The sequence below is a fragment of the Pogona vitticeps genome, chromosome 2 (genome assembly GCF_051106095.1).
Source record: "Pogona vitticeps strain Pit_001003342236 chromosome 2, PviZW2.1, whole genome shotgun sequence".
NCBI lineage: Eukaryota > Metazoa > Chordata > Lepidosauria > Squamata > Agamidae > Pogona > Pogona vitticeps.
Genome location: NC_135784.1, coordinates 14,081,659 through 14,101,749, shown reverse-complemented (window position 1 = coordinate 14,101,749; position 20,091 = coordinate 14,081,659). Strand labels below are relative to the sequence as shown.

The 20,091-nt window shown below is 43.4% G+C and overlaps 1 protein-coding gene across 1 annotated transcript; it reads right to left on the bottom strand.

Annotated features, from left to right (window-relative positions):
- Window positions 1-1,647: 1,647 nt before the first annotated feature.
- On the bottom strand, window positions 1,648-20,028 carry LOC110070028 (uncharacterized). The gene is made up of 3 exons (XM_020777621.3): window positions 18,265-20,028; window positions 14,877-15,928; window positions 1,648-3,992 (listed from the first exon to the last, which is right to left on the bottom strand). Exons 2-3 carry the CDS (start codon window positions 15,922-15,924, stop codon window positions 2,368-2,370), a joined length of 2,673 nt encoding a protein of 890 aa, XP_020633280.3. The 5' UTR covers window positions 15,925-15,928; window positions 18,265-20,028; the 3' UTR covers window positions 1,648-2,367.
- Window positions 20,029-20,091: the final 63 nt, after the last annotated feature.

The window sequence follows — 20,091 nt, the reverse complement described above, 5'->3', positions numbered from 1 at the left end:
ATGCAGAAAGGTAGATTTTTTGGATCACAGAATCAGAAACAAAAAGCACAGATTGTTACAGCTGGTCATTCAAGATAACAATAAGTGGAAAAAGCAGGAAGAGGAAGAAAATAGATCTTCATCCAGCACGAAACATCCCTACCTGGAATTCTAGCATCCAAAGTCAAAATGCTTTTTCACCCTCCGGTTAGAAGAGAAATGAGAGGATTATGAAGATACCAGTGGATCATAGGCATGGTTTTGGAGAGTTCTGTGCAGAAATATTAAACATTACAGGCTCGTAAGATTTTTAGACATGGAAGGGACCCCAGAGATGGTAGAGCCTAAGACACTGCAAGAGGAAGAAAACCAGAAGCGTCCTCCAACCTGTGGCAATCCTGTAAATGAGCCACCTCAATCTCCTGCCAACTCAAGCCTGTGACTTCATGTATGGAGTCTATCAATTTCATATTTATTATTTTCTTGAGAAGTCTTGGACAAACGAAGGGGTGTGTGTCAAATAACCACCTCAGTTTAGTTATTTCTGCGTCTAGGGAAACTTTCAGCTTAGTTTGATCTCATTACTAACTGTGTGTCATAAAGTCAATGCTGACTTATGATGACTCTTTCCAGAGCTCCCCAGGTAGAAAAATACAGTGGTGCCTCGCTAGACGATGATAATCCGTTCCATTGAAATTGCTATTTAGCGAAATAATTGTCTAGTGAAAAACATTTCCCCATTGGAATGCATTGAAACCTGTTTAATGTATTCCAAAGGGGAAGAATCGTCATTGTCTAGCGAAGATCGGCCATAGGAAAGCCGCTTTGCGAACCGCCGATCAGCTGTTTAAATCACTGTCTTGCGAAGCTTAGGTCCTGAAAACACCTGTTTGTGAGTGCGGAGGGAGCTGTCAAAATCATCATCTAGCGAAAATCAGTTTGCGAAGTAGGGACCAAACATTGTCCAGCAAAATTCCCCCATAGGAATCACTATTTTGCGAATCGCTATAGCGATCGCAAAAAGCCAATGTCTAGTGAAAAAACTGTCATGCGGGGTAACTGTCTAGCGAGGCACCACTGTACTCACAAGTGGCTTTCCACTCCCTTCTTTCAGGGCCGTCCTGGGACTGTGCACTTTGCCCAAGGCTACACAGCCTAGTTCTTCTCCTACACAGCACCGTGGAAAATTAAAATGGCAACCTCTGCAACCAGAGGTTCAACTTACTTATTGGACACCACAACTTCCCATCGCCTCCCTGCTTGAATTCTTGGATTACTCTCCAGGATTTCTCATGAATGCACAGAGTAGTATTTTGTCAGCAGGACAATAAAAAAACAGTGAGAAGACCAGACAGTCTGCGCAGGACAGCCAGCTGTTGTGGGATCCCTGTACCCCTCTTTTCTCTGCAAATTGAGGTCAACAGATCTCAGTCTTGGTCAGGGTGCCGATATAGCTATGGTTCCTTCTCAAACTAGGAAGAGGTAACAAGCGACTCAGTCCTGCGCCCAGTGCTCATTGACATTTTTTACTAATGATTTGGATGAGGAGATGCAGGAAATGTTTATCAAATTTACAGATGACACAAAACTTGGTGGAAAAGCTACCGTGTTTCCCCGAAAATAAGACAGGGTCTTATATTAATGTTTGCTCCAAAAAGGCATTAGGGCTTATTTTCAGGGGATGTTTTATTTTCATGTACAACAATCTACATTTATTCAAATACAGTCATGTCACCTTCTGGTTACTAAACAAGGGTTGGGTTTCACTTAACTAGGGCTTATTTTTGGAGTAGGGCTTATATTACAAGCATCCTGCAAAATTATAGGTAAAGGTAAAGATTCATCTAGTCCAGTTGTGTCCGACTCTAGGGTGCGGTGTTCATCCCCATTTCCAAGCTATAGAGCCAGCGTTTTGTACAAAAACAGTTTCCGTGGTCACGTGGCCAGCGCAACTAGACACGGAACACCGTTACCTTCCCAACGAGATGGTACCTATTTATCTACTTGCATTTTTACATGCTTTCAAACTGCTAGGTTGGCAGGAGCTGGGACAAGCAACGGGAGCTCACTCCATTGCGTGGATTCGATCTTACGACTGCTGGTCTTCTGACCTTGCAGCACAGAGGCTTCTGTGGTTTAACCCACAGTGCCACCACGTCCCTAGTCATACTAGGGCTTATTTTCAGGTTAGGTCTTATTTTAGGGGAAACTGGGTAATACCGTCTAACCCCTTCTGGCTCAGGAAAATAATATCGAGAAACAGATACTCTTTTGAAGGCATTAACACCAAGATCTGCTAAGAACCTATTTTAAGAAAATATCGTCCAACACATTGAGAACATTTATATTGATTATTTCCAGCATGAACACTCGACTCTGAAACAGTTACTACTTGGTGTGGATTTTGTGATGTTTACTCAGCCTCTCACGTGAACCAAAGCTTTTTCCACACTCCATGCATTTAAACAGCTTTTCTCCTACGTGAGTCGTTTGATGGGAACGAAGGTGTGCACGTTGACTGAAGTTCTTTCCACACTCCAGGCATTCAAACGGCCTCTCGCCTGTGTGGGTTCTGCTGTGCGTAGCAAGTGTTGCACTCTGACTGAAACACTTTCCACACTCCAGGCATGTAAACGGTTTCTCCCCTGAGTGAATTCTTTCATGGATAGTAAGACTTCCTCTCAGTCCAAAAGTCTTCCCACATTCCAGGCACTCAAAGGGCTTCTCGCCTGTGTGGGTTCTGAGGTGTGTAGCAAGATATGCCCGCTGACTGAAACTTTTTTCACACTCTGGACATTTAAATGGTTTCTCCCTTAAGTGAATTCTTTCGTGGATAATAAGATTTCCTCTCAGTCCAAAGGTTTTCCCACACTCCAGGCATTCAAAGGGTTTCTTTTCCGTGTGTGTGCTTTGATGGCACATGAGGGATTTTCTCCATCTAAAGCTTTTTCCGCATTCCTTGCATTCAAACGGTTTCACTGTGGTGTGGACTTTGTAATGTGAAACAAGGTCTCGGCTTTGGCGGAAGGTCTTTCCGCACTCAAGACATCCAAACGGCTTCTCGCCTGTGTGGGTCCTGCGGTGTGTAGCAAGGTGTGCATGGTGACTGAAACTTTTTCCACAATCCAGGCATTTAAATGGCCTCTCGCCTGTGTGGGAACTGCAGTGTGTAGCAAGACTTGCACGTTGACTGAAACTTTTTCCACACTCCAAGCATTTAAATGGCTTCTCCCCTGAGTGAATTCTTTCATGGGTCGTAAGATGTGCTCTCAGTCGAAAGGTTTTCCCACACTCCAGGCATTCAAACGGTTTCTCACCCGTGTGGATACTGAAGTGTTTCGCAAAGCTTCCACGTTGACTGAAACATTTCCCACACACCAGACATTCAAATGGTTTCTCTTCTGTGTGTGTACTTTGATGACTAATAAGGGACTTCTTCCACTTAAAGGTTTTTCCGCATTCCTTGCATTCGAATGGTTTCTCTGTGGTGTGGACTTTAAGATGTGAAACAAGGTCCCCTCTCAGGCGGAAAGCTTTTCCACACTGCAGGCATATAAATGGCTTCTCTCCCGAGTGAATTCTTTCATGGGTTATAAGGTGTGTTCTCACTCCAAAGGTTTTCCCGCACTCCTGGCATTCGAAGGGCTTCTCGCCTGTGTGGGAATTGATGTGTGTAGCAACGTTTGTAGGCAAACTCTCTCCACACTCCGGGCATGTAAAGGTTTTCTCCCCTTTGCAAACTTTTCCTTGGCTATCAAGTACCAATTTGTGAACAAAGGTTTTCCCACACTTCGGGCACTCGTTAATCTGTTCTCCTCTGGATGTTTTCCGACAGACTGGAACTTCTTCTGGATGAGCAATGGGTCCGTCTGTCTTCTCATCTGCTTGATTTCCTCCCAGCTTTGTAATTCCATCTTGATTCCCAACCCCCTCTTCTGCATCCAGACATTTACCCCTTTCCTCCGATGCTTGAGGCCTTCCTTGTTTGTTTCTTCCCTCCGACATTTTTCCTGCTCAAAAGAGGATAAACAAAAATGAGCCAGGTTTTTGGATGAAGTAACAAACCCAATGAACTGCCATAGAGCATACAGGAGAATCAGCTCTCAGGAGATCCACCTTCACAAACATCGGTGGGAAGGCTGAATCTGTCAACAATTAAGACCCTGAGGAAAACCAACCAGGAGATTTATCATACTCCTCTCTGCTGGGCAGAGATGGGATGAGCCTCACCACCTGATTTCCTGACATAACATCTGTGTCCTTCTGTGAGGAAATGGTGATCTTCCAAGCCGGGAAAACCCTAGTGAGATCCAGGGCTAGAAATGGACAATGGTTGCTTCATAGCCTTTATATAATGTTTACACATCGCTCTAGATCTTTCTCATGGAAAGTTGGACTGGCTGCTCATACCTTGTTCATGATAATTATGATTATCTAACAACCCATATGCAGCTAGGGTAATCTAGATATTTTGAGGAAGCACCTCTCTGCTTATTTATTCACTCCAGCATTAAGATATGAGAGATGCCTTCGGGAGAGATGCTGGCAGGATGTTTAGTCCTGTAATTTGTTCCTTACTAAGTATCAGTTGTGCCAAAAGACTGAGGAACAAAGACATACAGTTACCTGTTCTAAGCAGCAGATTACTATGGATTCAGAAGGATGTAGCAGAAGACTGATCCAGAATCAATCCTGTACAGGATCCAGAGAAACCCAGATGGCAACACTTAGTCCTAGTAGAAAGAAAAGTATAAAAATATCAATGCCTGAGTACTGAGAGGAGTTGAAATATTTAAAAGGAAACAAAACACAGAGAAGGCAGGAGCCTAACTAGCAATTTTGGGACTGAGGGAAAACAGGCCAAATTGCATCCTCAAACCAGCTTTCAAATTTGTAACATGAAAATAATTCAGGAATTACAGGGACGATCATCCTGCCAGCAACTGCTCCACAGGGTAACAGCTACATTGTCAGAAATTGTCAGGAAGAAATCAGAAGAGTACTGTATTTTTCTCTACAGACACAGAGAGAGACAAAAACAAAATCTAAACATAGCATGCTTTCCAACATGGGCCTGAGGTCTGCTCGGCAGAAACCTGGCTAGACCTGCCTTCTTCTGCTTCGGCCAGACCTGATCTATCACCTCTGCATCTCCCTGAAAACCGGCCTCACGGCCTTCTGAAAAGTGGCAACCTTCACCCTAGAAAAAGGCCATATTTTCCTACGGCAGGAGAAGGGGGGCACCTTCAAAACTCCTGTTGGCCCACTCTAGTTAGGGTCCTGGGAGAAAGGAAAAGGGATCAATGTTATTAAAAGTAATCCCGAAGGCCCCCCACACACAAACACACACACCACACACAAACAGAGGAATCTTTTGCAATTAAAATAAAAAGAAAAGGAAACATAGAACAAAATCTTAATTTTCCTTGACTGTTTGTGCAAAGCTTAGCTTTTCTAAACTACCACCTCCATTAAAAAACAAACAAAAGTAAAAATCGGTTATGAAAATAACTATTTGATAGCAACCGTCCAGAGTAGATATGTCCTAGATGGGCAGTATATAAGTCTAATAAATGAATGAATAAATAAATGTTTGGCATTTCTGCACATGGTGAGAACATGCAAGTGAATGATGCTGAACGGCTGAGAGACAAGTGACATTTCTTGCTACTGTGCAAGCCATGGGAAGAGAGAGTCGGAGTCAGTCAGTGTGAGTGTTCACATGGACTTTGTGATCAACGTACTTGAGCTAAAGATTGTTCTCTGCTCCTTTTACGGTATCTTAAAAATAAGTACAGAAATCATTTGAAAAACATAGTGTCAGAACTCAGAATGAAAGTTTGAGTTATTAAACCAGATAGAAGATTTGTAAATGAAAAGCAGAACCAGCCTTCTCATTAATTATAATTATACTGTATGAATGTAATACAGTATGTTCCTTTTTTTCTGCCCAACTTGTGTTGAATGAGGTACCATTTTGTACAAATTACATTCATATCGTTTTCTAGCCTTAATTATCATGTGATGTTTTGTATAGGTGTATCATTAATGATTTTATATGCTTGTAATTTCAGTTTATCCAGCAAGAATAACAACAAAAACAACCACAACAAGAACAACACAAGGCATAGTCAATCAAAATTATAAAAACATTGACTGCCATTACATAACAAATACAAGTTTTAATCAAAAACCTAAGTATTTGTTAAATATTGATGTATTTGCTGTTCCTAATACTGTTGTTTTTTGGATGACGACGACAATGATGGAATCATTCCAATAAAAAGATTATAATAGGAATATATACGTTAACAGGTTAACTTATTTCTCCCTTCTCTCCAAATTTGAAAACCTTTCATGAGAAACTTTAAATAGATATTTGATGCACTTTAGGGCTTTAAATCTTGAGTTAAGTCTTGGTTGCTTGCGGCAATAAAAGATATTTAAAGGGTGTCTGTGGTAAAGAAAAAGTTAAGTTTTTAGTTGGGAGAGGCTTTTTTGAACAAGCGAGTTGCTGTCAGTCAACTCAGTGGCAGCCAATGATTTCCTGCCTCAGATTCATTTGCCCGCCTTTTTTTCAAAGTTGGCCGTGAAGTCTGAAGAAGCCAAGTTCCTAACCAGTCCGTTTGTCAATAATTAAGGAAATTAAGCAGTTCAGCTTACTAACATAACAAGTTAACACTTCCAAAAAATATGATGCTTGTTTTTATGTAAGAAGAACTACACATAGAAACATGTTGTTCTTTCTAACTGACCAATCTCTCCATTAATGGATTGAAACAAGGAAGTGCCAGTTGAGGAAAACTAACAAATAAGGAGTGGCCCACCAAGGGAGACTATGGGGTGATTATAGGATGATAATGACTTCAGGAGACCTTGTAGGATGATAATCCCCTAACGTGAGGTAGAGAGGACTGTTCCCAAACCTTTCTGAGTCGTGACCCTCCTTTTATAGTAGCCAAGTCATCTGTGACCCCCTCTGTCATGTTGACATTTCTTTTGTTTTTTTTATTTAAAATAATTAGTCCTGGCTGTCCCTTCTCAGAAATTAGAGGCCCCTTTTTTCTCCAAAGGGCTTATTTCTCATACACACCCAGACAGGCTAACTTTTAATATCTGGCTCTGAAAGGTCAAGGAAGCGAGTACTGTATTTAAGAACAAAACTTATAAGGTTCCCAGGGTGGTGTGTAGCAGATAAAGTAATGGACGAAGACTCTTGAGACTAGGGTTCAAATCCCCACATCCCCACGGAAACTCATTGAGGTCCAGAACCACTCTTTAAATATCTCAGTCATCATCAGCAGCATCTTAGAACTACGGAGCTGGAAGGGACCCTATGGATCATCACGTCCTGCCCTTGTCAAGGAGACCCTGTGGGGGGAATCGAACTCCCAACCTCTGGCTCTGCAGCCAAACGCCAAAGCCACTGAGCCATCCATCCTGAAAGCCCTACTAGGGTTGCTGTAAATTGTTTCCGACTTGACAGGAGGAACACACAGACACCTATAAGGCAACCTGCAATCCCCGTAAAAATGATTTGGTGGTGTTGGAGATGTAAAACCCTTGGTTTATCTCTTTGTTTGAAGAGATAACAATAATCCCAATCACCTTAGACCTGCAGAGCTGGAAGGGACCCTGGGCATCATCCGGTCCAGCCACTGATGGATGGGACATAAACGCTAAGATATGACCTGAGGCTACTTGATAAGGAGTCTCCATCCCACCTATTGCTCCCCCCCCGCCACAAGCCGTGGGCATGCTGCTCAAGGGCGCTTGCCCGCCATGAACCACCACCATGCCAAGAAAATTTGAAAACTGCCTGAGGAAGGTGGATGTGTCACCCTCCAAAGCCGACTATCTGCTTGATCTTTTGTTCGGCGGTCCAACAGAGGTACCACCTGCTTTGGCATCTGCCTTGTCTCACATCTGTGTAACCCACTGATGAGTGAATTCCCCAGATGGGGAGCTGCCTTTGCCCCTTTCTTCCTCCTTCCTCCAGCATCGCCTTCAACCCACCCGGCTGATGCCCAGGAGCAGGTGGGGGCACCTCCCCTGGCGCCCTTCCTTTTCTTAAAAAAAAAAATGTTATTTATTAATACAAAATAAACCTACTACTGCACCACACAAAAAACTATAAAAAAATACAAAACAATAAAATACAATTACACATGTGCTCCCATCACCTTCAGGACTAGCATTACCCTTCATTCAATCCATTCTCACTCCAAAATTTCATTGTTTCTTCCCTCGGTGTATACCCCTTCCCTCTCCGAAATACAAGTTCCAAAAATACATTCCATATTTTCTTAAAAATCATTATTTTTCAATTGGCCTCTTCTTATTTTCATATCACATGTCAGTTTATCTGCCGCCCTTCCTTCCTTCCTTCCTTCCTTCCTTCCTTCCTTCCTTCCTTCCTTCCTTCCTTCCTTCCTTGGGTGGACCCCCGACCAGGTGTGTCCAGGATCCTTGATGGGCATCTCACCACCTGGAGGGCCTCCCTCTCGGCTTCCCCCTGATACAAACCATTTATTTCCGTACAGAGTCGGGTTGCAATATTTAAAATATCATCAGCAGCATCATCATTCATCTAACACCTGCAGGGCTGGGCAGATCATGGAGTCCAGCCCCCGTGTCCATGGATGATGGGGCAGCGGGGAATCGAACCCCTAACCGTGGCCCCAGAGGAAGAGAGCGGACGGAATAAAAACTATTCAACCCCATGATTATACAGCCCGACCAAAGGGAGGAAAAACAATAAGACCGCCAAGGGATCCTTCCTTACCAGATCTCATCAGGGAGGAGGAGGAGGAGGAGGAGTGACGCCAAGAGGAGAAACGGAGGGCTTCCCTTCTGCCCGATCAAGAGGAAGCAAAGGAGCTGCTGCCTCCCCCGCCCCCCAAACCCAGCCTCGTTCCTCCTTTCTGGAATGTAACGCCGTTCCTTTCTGGCCAAGCCCGCCGCCAAGAGTCTTTTTATGGCAAGAGGTGGGCGAACACGCGCCCCCACAGGATGGAGAAGCCCAGAGCTTGGAAACGCCTTTTTTTAAAAAAAACTGACTACAACTCCCAGAATCCCCAGCCAGCCTGAGCACAAGGGTTGCAGTAAAAAAAAAATAAGACGTCCAATTGCTCCACGGTTTAGACGCGAAACTGTTTTTTTTTTTCAGACTGCCATTCCCATCAACCCAGTCATTGGCCTTGGTGGCTGGGGATTCTGGGAGTTGTAGTACTGAAAAAAAAATCAGCGCTTTGGCGCTCCGGATATGCTCCCGCCTCAATGCTTGGGGAGGGGAGGGGAAAAAACATTAAATTTCTAAAACGTCCGACCACCGCCTGGAAGAGAATGGGAGTTGCTGTGCGGAAAAAAAAAAGGTTGACTTTCCGAAGATTGACAGCTCTGCAGCAGGAGGGAGGGACTTGTGGGGAGGACAAACACTTCCGGGGGAGAAGCCGTCTCTTCCTTTCCTCTATTTTTTCTCCCTCTCTAGGAATCCGGCGGGCCGGCTGTTTTTAACCCTTCCAGAGCCAAACACCAAAATCCTTTCCCTCTGCTTCTGTCACAGGAAGCCAAAGGAAAACATCAATGTGTTACACCCAAATTGCAATTATGATTATTCTTTCCCTGGGTGTGCTACTGCCACCAGCAATTACTATTTTTAAGTTTTTCCTCGATTTTTTCGGAGTATCTTTGTTAAAATAACCCATTGCTGTTTTTTTTCCCCTTCACTTGATTAGAGACAACACCAAGAAGTTGGTGTCTCTGATCAAAAGCTTTTTGTGGCAGGAGGCATAAAAGGAAGGGGAAGCCATAAACGTTGAGGTGGGTGCCTGGAAGGAGCCAGCAGTGCAATCCTATATACAGCATGTGTCTGCTCAGATTTTGAGGTCAATGGGCCTTATTCCCAGGTAACCATATTTACAAGACAGGAAAAGCTGCCGAACTGCTTGGTATGAAGATAGTGTTATGTAAGTACAAAATGAAATATTCTCCTGGTTTAAAAACCTCTTGGATCAGAGAGAGTGACCAATTAAAAAACTCTTAAAGTAATGGCAGAAGATCCAAGAATTCAGGAATAACATAACATGCAGAAAGGTGGAACATCTGGATCACACAATCAGAAAAATAAAAGCACAGATTGTTACAGCTGGTCATTCAACATAACAATAAATGGGAAAAGCGGGAAAAGGAAGGACATCTTGGCTGAAGAACATGGATGCCGTCTGATCTGGATGGACCACAAGACATCTTTACCCGGAGCTCTGGCGTCCTCTGGTTAGAAAATAAATGAGGAGATTATGAAGGTACCAGTGAACCAAAGGCATGGTTTTGGAAAATTCTGTGCATAGGTATTAAATATTACAGGCCCATCAGATTTTTAGACATGGAAGTGACCCTGGAGATGATGGTGACCAAGCCACTGCCAGATGAGGAAAACTAGAAGCGTCCTCCAACCTGTGGCAACTCTGTGGCTGAGTGACCTCCATGTAAACTCAAGCCTGTGGTTTTGTGTATGGAGTCTATCAATCACATATTTGTTATCTTTTCCGTTCAGTCCCGGCTCCTCATGTTGTGCCCCAAATAACATAGCTTCAGTTTGATCATTTTTGCTTCTAGGGAAGAGTTCCAGATTTGTTTGATCAAATTCATAATTGTGTGCCATCAAGTCAATGCTGACGTATGGCGACCCTTCCAGAGTTTTCTAGGTAGAGAAGAATAAGTGGTTTCCCGTCCACTTCTTCCAGGGACATTCTTGGCAGGATATACAATGTTGTTTCTTCTACAAGGTAGAGTGAAAAATTAAAATGACAACTTCCGGCTCTGCGACCACGTTCCTGTTACCCCAACCTATTTATAATTGAACCTCTCAACTTCCCTTCATCCCCTGCTTGAATTCTTGGATGATCCCCCAGTTTCTCATGAATGCACCATTTTGTCTGCTGGAAAAGGAAAATTTAAGGGAAGGCCCTACAATACAGACTGATAAGGACAGTTTTAGATTTTTACAAAACTCCTAAGCCCTTTGCCGGCATTGAGAATTTTGGTCAATAGAGTCAAATGTTCATGGTCTGGTCCTACACGTGAAGTGCAATGAGTCTCAAGGGAGAGAGCACCTTTCTACATGCAGGGTCTCCATGAGAATCAAGACCCCAATCGCATGGAAAGGCCCCATCGCCTGCAGACATTATCCTTTCCCAGACTCATGATCACCTCCCTCTGTGGGAGGGAAATAGAATTTATGTTGCAGGATGAAGTTTATAGGGGTTCCCTCTAGGAGGAGGAAGTATTGATCGTGATTCCCAGAATGTGATCAGGGCTCTGAATGGATGGAAATCCCTCAAAGGAAGATAAAATAACACTCTTTTATACATAGTATCTTTCACAGTTGGAGAACGGGTAGCTGTGCTAGCCTGTGCAAGCATTATAGGTGAAAACAAAATGAAAACAAAAAGTTTAAAAAAAGAGTCAGAAATCCTAAAGACTAACTTTTATATTTTTGATGTTAGCTGTGTGGACAAACCCACTTTACTTTTTATTTTTGTTTTCACCTATAATGCTTTTTGTTTTTTTTACCAAACTCCAGGAGGCAGTGGAGGACAGGAGGGCCCGGCGTGCTCTGGTCGATGGGGTCAGAAAGAGTCGAACACGACTAAACAACAACAACATAATGCTTTTATATACACAGATTGAAATCCTGCACTCGGTGTTGTGTAACCTTACACCACCCACACATTGAAGGAATTTATATAGTCAAGCAGAATTTGAACATCCGTCCCTTGAGCCCAAATCTGACACTTTCCACACTGTACCACTGGGTTTTTATCTTACAGAAGTTCATGCCAAGCCTACACTCTTCCTTTCATTGTTCCCGTAATAGTACCAGTGGAGATACGAAGCAGAAATGAAAAGAACAGAGAGATAAAAAGAAAAACAACAAAGCCATGAGGCTCAACATCCTTCACCCATGAATCAAAACTGCTAAATTGATCACCTTTTAATCAATATCTGGAATTCATCAGCAAAATTTGTCTCCTGGCCAGGTGAATGCAACAAATACTCTGATCCTTTGGGTAATTTCTCTTGTTTCTTTCCAGTGTGAGTGCTTGACATTGAAATGGTCTCTTAGTGTGGACTCTGAGATGTTTACTCAGCCTGTCATCTGAACGGAAGCTTTCCCCACACGCCATGTATTTTAAAGGCTTCTGTCCTCCATGAGTCCTTTGACGGAAATTAAGGTGATGCCTTTGATTGAAGCTCTTTTCCTACTCCAGGGGTTTACAACGCTCCTTCTGCAATCCGGACACGTAAAGGGTTTCTTCTCCTGTGTGGGTGCGCTTATGTTTAATAAGATGTCCCACAAATGAAGCTTTTTCCGATACTCCAAACATATATGTGGTTTCTCCCCAGTGTGTATTCTTTCATGGGAAAAGAGGCCACGTTTATTTCTGAAGTTCTTCCCAGACTCTTGGCATTCAAAAGGTTTTTCACCTCTGTGGACTGTATGATGTGAAGAAAGGATTTCATTCAGACGCAAACACTTTAGTGCATTTAAATGGCTTCTCCCCGAGGGCATGCTTTCATGGGATGTAAGATGTTCTCTCCCCTTCACAGATTGCTGCCTTGTCCTGGCGAAGGGGCTTGGTTATTCAGAGAAGCTATGGGCTATGCCGTGCAGGGACACCCAAGACGGACAGGTCATAGTGGAAAGTTCTGACTAAACGCGATCCACCTGAAGGAGGAACTGGCAAGCCACTCCAGTATCATTGCCAAGAATACCCCAGGAACAAAAGGATAAAAGAAGCCACTGGCAATGGTGCGGCTGAAAAATATTGTAAATAAATAAATAAATAAATAAAAGATATGATGCTGGAAGATGAGCCCCTCAGGTTGGAAGGCATCCAACATGCTACTGAGGAAGAGCGGAGGACAAGGACAAGTATCTCTGGAGTTAATGAAGTGGTTGGGCCTTAAATGAACAGTGCAAAGAAATAGAAGAAAATAATAGAAAGGGAAAAAACTGTTCAAGAAAATTGGAGATATTAAAGGAACATTTTGTGAAAAGATGGACATGATAAAGGACAAAAATAGTAGCGACCGTACAGAAGCAGAAGACATCAAGAAGAGGTGGCAAGAATACACAGAGGAATTATACCAGAAGGATCTGGATGTCCCGAAAAACCCGGATAGTATGGTTGCTGACCTTGAGCCAGACATCCTGGAGAGTGAAGTCAAATGGGCCTTAGAAAGCCTGGCTAACAACAAGGCCAGTGGAGGTTATGGCATTCCAGTTGAACTATTTAAAATCTGAAAAGATGACACTTTTATGGTGCTACACTCAATATGCCAGCAAGTTTGGAAAACTCAACAGTGGCCAGAGGACTGGAAAAGATCGGTCTACATCCCAATCCCAAAGAAGGGCAGTGCCAAAGAATGCTCCAACTACCGTACAACTGAACTCATTTCACACGCTAGCAAGGTTATACTCAAAATCCTCCAAGGTAGGCTTCAGCACTATGTGGAGTGAGAACTCTCAGAAGTACAAGCTGGAATTTGAAGCGTCAGAGGAACTGGAGACCAAATTGCTAACATGCTCTGGATTATGGAGAAAGCCAGAGAGTTCCACAAAAACATCTACTTCTGTTTTATTGACTATGCAAAAGCCTTTGACTGTGTGGACCACAGCAAACTATGGCAAGTCCTTAAAGAAATGGGAGTGCCTGATCACCTTATCTGTCTCCTGAGAAATCTGTATGTGGTACAGGAAGCAACAGTTAGAATTGAACATGGAACAACTGATTGGTTCAAATTTTTAAAGGAGTACGACAAGGCTGTATATTGACCTCCTGCTTGTTTAACTTAGATGCAGAATACATCATGCGAAAGGCTGGATTGGAGGAATCCCAAGCTGAAATTCAGATTGCCGGAAGAAATATCAACAACCTCAGGATATGCAGATGATACCACTCTGATGGCAGAAAGTGAGGAGGAATTGAAGAACCTTGTAATGAGGGCGAAAGAGGAGAGTGCAAAAGACGGTCTGAAACTCAACATCAAAAAAACTAAGATCATGGCCACTGGTCCCATCACCTCCTGGAAAATAGAAGGGGAAGATACAAAGGCAGTGACAGATTTTACTTTCTTGGGCTCCATGATCACTGCAGATGGTTACAGCAGCCATGAAATTAAAAGACGCCTGCTTCTTGGGAGGAAAGCGATGACAAACATAGACAGCATCTTAAAAAGGAGGTCAAAAGCTATGGTTTTTCCAGTAGCAATGTATGGAAGTGATTGCTGGACCATAAAGAAAGCTGACCGCCAAAGAATTGATGCTCTTGAATTGTGGTGCTGGAGGAGACTTCCAGGAGAGTTCCCCTGGACTGCAAGGAGAACAAACCTATCAATTCTTAAGGAAATCAACCCTGAGTGCTCACTGGAAGGACAGATCCTGAAGCTGAGGCTCCAATACTTTGGCCATCTCATGAGAAGACTCCCTGGAAAAGACCCTGATGTTGGGAAAGAGTGAAGGCAGGAGGGAAAAGGGACGACAGAGGACGAGATGGCCCGACAGTGCCATTGAAGCTACCAACATGAATTTGACCCAACTCCGGGAGGCAGTGGAAGACAGGAGTGCCTGGCGTGCTCTGGTCCATGGGGTCACGAAGAGTCCGACACGACTAAACGACAAAACAAGATGTCCTCTCAGTCTAAAGGTTGTCCCACACTCCAGGCATTCAAATGGCTTCTTTTCTATACATCTGCTCTGATGGCTAATGCGGGATTTTTTCCCCATCTAAAGGCTCTGTCATTTTCCTTGAATTCAAACGGTTTCTCCATTATGTGCACTGTACACTGTGAAACATGGTCTCCACTGAGGTGGGAGGCCCCTCTGCGCTCCTAACATTCAAAAGGCTTCTTGCGTGTGTGGGTACTTAGGTGTCTAGCAAGGTTTGCACGTCGACTGAAGCATTTCCCACACTCCAGACATTCAAAGGGCTTCTCTCCTGAGTGAATTCTTTCATGGGATGTAAGATCTGCTCTCACTCTAAAGGTTCTGCCACATTCCAGGCATTCAAAGGGCTTCTCGCCTGTGTGGGTCCTGTGATGTCTTGTAAAACTTCCAGACTGACTGAAACTCTTTCCACACTCCAGGCATGTAAAGGGCTTCTCCCCTGAGTGAATTCGTTCATGGGTTATAAGATGTGCTCTTAATCGAAAGGTTTTCCCACACTCCAAGCATTCAAAGGGCTTTTCGCCGGTGTGGGTCCTGTGATGTCTAGCAAGGTCTCCATGATCACTGAAGCTTTTTCCACACTCCAGACACTGAAATGGCTTCTCTCCCGAGTGGATCCTTCCGTGATTTTTGAGATGCGCTCTCAGCCCAAAACTTTTCCCACACTCCAGGCATTCAAAGGGCTTTTCGCCTCCATGGATCCTATGGTGGGTAGCAAGGTGGGCACGTTGACTGAAACTCTTACCACACTCCAGGCATTTATATGGTTTCTCGCCTGTGTGGGCTCTGTGATGCTTCGTGAGGTGGGCACGTTGACTGAAACTCTTTCCGCACTGCAGGCATTCAAAGGGCTTCTCCCCTGTGTGGGACCTGAGGTGCGTAGCGAGGTTTGCAGACTGAGCAAAATTTTTTCCACATTCCAGGCACGTGAACAGTTTCTCTCCTTTGTGAAGTTTCCTATGGCAACTGAGCGTTGACGCGTGAGCAAAGGTTTTCCCGCACTCGGGGCACTCATGGCTTCGCTCTCTGGATGTTTTCTGATAAACCTGGACTTCCTCTGAATGAGCAATAGGTTTGTCCATCTTCTCATCCACTTCTTTTCCTCCCAGCTGTTTCATTGTGTCTTGATTCTCAACATCCTCTTCCACATCTGAACATGTGTTCCTTTCCTCTGGCACTTGATATCCTTCTCTTTCATTGCTTCTCTCTGCCATTTTTCTGTTAAAAAGAGGCAATAAATGAGAGAGAAAAACAGATTTTAAAAAAAATCAAGTATCAAACTCCTGTGAACTGCTACGGAGGATGCAGAAGAAAACAAAAATCCAGATGCTGAGGGAAAGCAAAGACAGGATTTATCACTCGCCTCTCAACTGGATAGAGATGGGACAAGCTATTCCACCCCTTTTCCTGACATAATGTCTGTGACCTTCTGTGAGGAAATGGTGGTTTTCCATGCTGGGAACACACTGGTGAAATCCAGAGTTAAAAACAGATGCTGGTTATTTTCATAACCTTCATAAAATATCACTCTAGATCTCTTTCATGGAAGGTTGCAGGGTGAAAAGAGACATGTTTTAATGATTAATTTATTTTATTTATTTAGAATATTTTTATCCTGCCTTTCTCCTTAAAAAGGACCCAAGGAGGCTTACATCATTAAAAAGACAATATTTAAAAGCTAGAAACAGCTCTTCTGTTTATCTACTGTCCAGTCTCTCTCACTTTGTCTGCCTGTCTTATAAAGGGTCATAGGAGGATCGATCATTCATTCATTCATTCATTCATTCATTCATTCATTCATTCATTCATTCATTCATTCATTCATACCCTGCCCATTTAGACCACGTCTACTCTGGGCAGCTTACAATAAAAATAGCATAAAAGCAATTAAAAACCAGCAGTTTAAAACAACAATTATAATATCATTCAAGTTCTGATAACACAAACACACACACAAACGATCTGTTATTATAAGCCTTTAATTGCTATTGCTCATGCAAAGTGCACCTCTTGAAGTGAAAAGCTAACATCCTCTCTCACCAACGGAGAAATATAAGAGCCATTTATATTTGATTTCCAGTGTAAGTCAAAGGGACGATGCATCAGATTCAGAAGGGAAATGGAGGCTGATGGAAAGCACCATCAGAAACATACTATTTCTCCTGGCTTTTATTATATTACCTCTATTGATGGTGGCTAGAATAGTATGGGCTCAATACTGGAAAAATGAGAAATCTCCATTGGAAGAAATAATTGTACAAAAAAATCTTAGACTGTGCAGAGATGGATAGATTGACAATGACAATTAAAGGGAAAGAGGATTCAGAATATTATCAAAACTGGAATAAAATGTATGAGTGGCTAGAGCCAAGAAATAAGGTATAGAGACAAATGAGACATGATATGATATAAACAATTTGATGTTTATCCAGGGAACAAGACGAATTACAATGGAAATATGTTTTTATGTGCTATAAAAAAATAAAATAAAAAAGACATACTATTTATCCTGGCTTTCGTCACAGAGGATAAGCCATGAGGGACCCACCTCCCTCTCCCAAGGTTGTGCTGCCACCGCTCAGCATCTGCCACTTGGAGCAACTGCTCACCATGCCTAATGCCAGGCCCGGCCCTGAGTCGAATCCTTGATTGACCCCAACACTGGTTGATCTGATGGTTGTTGTGGGTTTTTCGGGCTCTTTGGCCGTGTTCTGAAGGTTGTTCTTCCTAATGTTTTGCCAGTCTCTGTGGCCGGCATCTTCAGAGGACTGGAGTCAGATCATCAGAGCATGGACAGAGTTCCTGCTCCTGTTCCTCTGAAGATGCCGGCCACAGAGACTGGCGAAATGTCAGGAAGAACAACTTCCGGAACACGGCCAAAGAGCCCGAAAAAACCGCAACAACCATCCGATCCCGCCCGTGAAAGCCTTGGAGAATACATTGGTTGATCTGTTTGATGGCCCCTGTGTTTTGCAACAACCTTCTTCCATCTTCTCTTACATAAATTTTAGAGCAAAATATGGAATTACGTTTCAAGCTTTTGGGCTTCCAAGGCACCTCTTTTCCAATTCCTGGCTTCGTCTTCCTAGGGAGGGCCCCCGAAGAGCATCATTGGGAGGGGGAGAGAAGTACCTTTCCCTCCTCCCCCAGAGGCTCCTCCAGCTCCTCCTGGCTGCTCCCCAGTAAAAGGGGAGTAAAATCTCAGGGCCCTCCCCAGTGATCCTCCCTTCTGTCTCGGATGGCCCTGCCAGGCATCCAGGCTCATGATGGGAATCTCACCCTCCAGAGATCCGGCCTTGATCTGGGCTTCTCTGATGTAGGCTCAAACAATCACCATCATCCACCCATCATCATCACCACTACCTTAAAGGTTGTTATATATGTCTATATAAAAACATTTTTCTACGGTTTCTGCTTACAGGAGTATTTAAACATGGATACACACATACCTATATATATATCCGGCCCAGAGAATACGAGATTAAAACAATGAAAAACCATTTCAAAGCAAATTAAATTTTTTTAAAAATCTGAAGACAGCAGGGCATCCTTACCAGATCTCGAGGAGGAGCAAAGCCAAGAGGAGAAAAGGGACGACGTTCCTCTGCCAGGGAAAGAGAAGGAAATGGCTCTGCAGAGGAGCTGCCTTTGCTCTTCTTTATTCCCCTACTACAACTCCCAGAATCCCCAGCCAGCGAGACCACCGGTATTGTAGTCCCAAAAGAAAAGGTCTCCCAAGATCTTTATACGTCCCTCCAACGGATTGGGCACGTTAATTATGATTTTTTTCTTTTTGTTCAGACTGCAACTCCCATCAACCCTGTCAATGGTCCTGCTGGCTGGGGATTCTGGGAGTGGTAGTATTTAAGAAAAAATATAACTTTTTCCGCGCTGGATAAATTCTCCCACCGGGAAGCTTTGAAAAAGGATCAGATAAACGCCAGAGAAAAAGTTAGGCCACAGTTCGCCAAAGCCTAACGACCCCCTGAAAGAGGATGGGAGTTGTAGTCCAGAAGACAAAATATGTTTCCAAAATCCCCCCTCTTCAGATCGGAACAGGAGAGGGGAACGACTTGTAGGGAGAACCATTTCCGATTAAAGAGACCGCCTCTTCCTTTTTACGTATTTCCTCCCTCTCTAGGAATCTCGCATTCTGCTGCTTTTAACCTTTTCGGAGCCAAATATCTGCTTCATTCACAGAGATTTCTGTAGAAAACTTCATTGCGTTGTACACAAATTATACTTTCCCTGGATGCTACTCTTGCCAATAACTGCTTTTAACACACAAACACCCCAGAATTTATAGAATATTTTTTGTGAATAAAATTACTACCCATTTTGTGTGGCTTCAAATCCATATCCGGGCACAATTTAAAGTGCTGATTCTAATTTATCAAGCCCTAAATGGCTTCAGTCCAAACTATCTCAAGGACCCCATCTCCCTTCATAAGCATGCTCAAGTGTTACGATCAGGAGAGCCCTTTCCCTCAGTGTTTGGTGAGGACACAGGTGAGGGCCTTCTCTGTGGCTGCTCTCAGACTCTGGAACTCCCTGCCACTGGACACTAGGCTGGCCCCTTCTTTGCTGCCCTTCTGCAAACAGGCAAATACCTTTCTCTTCAGGCATGCTTCCCTTGAGTGGCTGGCTGCCTGAGTGGGGTTTTTTAAATGGATTGTTTTACCTTACTACTTTGAATATGTCTTGCCATTGTTTATCTTGTTTGTATTTATATACTCACTGATGTTAGCTTTAATACTGTCTTAAGCCGTCTTCAGTCCTTTTAAGGGGAAAGACAGGGTAAAAATATTTTAAATAAATATTCCCCCCCCCCAGCCCTTAACCGGACTGTAAATATCAAAGAAGCTGGTCTCGCTGATCAAGCTGTTTGTGGCAGGTGGTTCAAAATATCGGACGGAGAGGAGGGCATTAAAATTTTAGGTGGGTTCCTGGGAGAAACCAGCAGTGCAATCTGTATGACTCCACTCAGATGTAAGATCCTTGGAGGTGAATGGGTGTGTATAGGATTGTAGCGCAAGTTCTTAAAGAAAAATGGAAAAGATCAGCTGCCCATCTTTTTGGATATGAAAATAGTGTATTTACACGAAAAATAAAATATTCTCCTGGCTTAATACATTCTTGGATTTAGACAAGTGACCAGCTGAAAAAGTCCTAAAGCCAGAGAGTAAATTCCAATAATTCCGAAATCATTCGACCTAATCCATAATTGTGTATCATCAAACGAATGTGACTTATAATAATCGTTTCCAGAATTTGATACCTCTCCATCACGTTCCCCCCTCAGGCGCCTTTCCTCTAAACTCAAGAGCCCCAAATGATGTAGCCTTTCCTCAGAAGGGAGGTTCCCCAGCCCAGTCACTATT

Coding starts and splice junctions, on each gene's coding strand:
- LOC110070028 (XM_020777621.3), bottom strand. CDS start 15,924: ATGGCAGAGAGAAGCAATGAAAGAGAAGGATATCAAGTGCCAGAGGAA. Junction 3,993..14,876: donor CAAGAAGCCTTTTGAATGTT/AGGAGCGCAGAG, acceptor TCCTCTTTTGAG/CAGGAAAAATGTCGGAGGGA.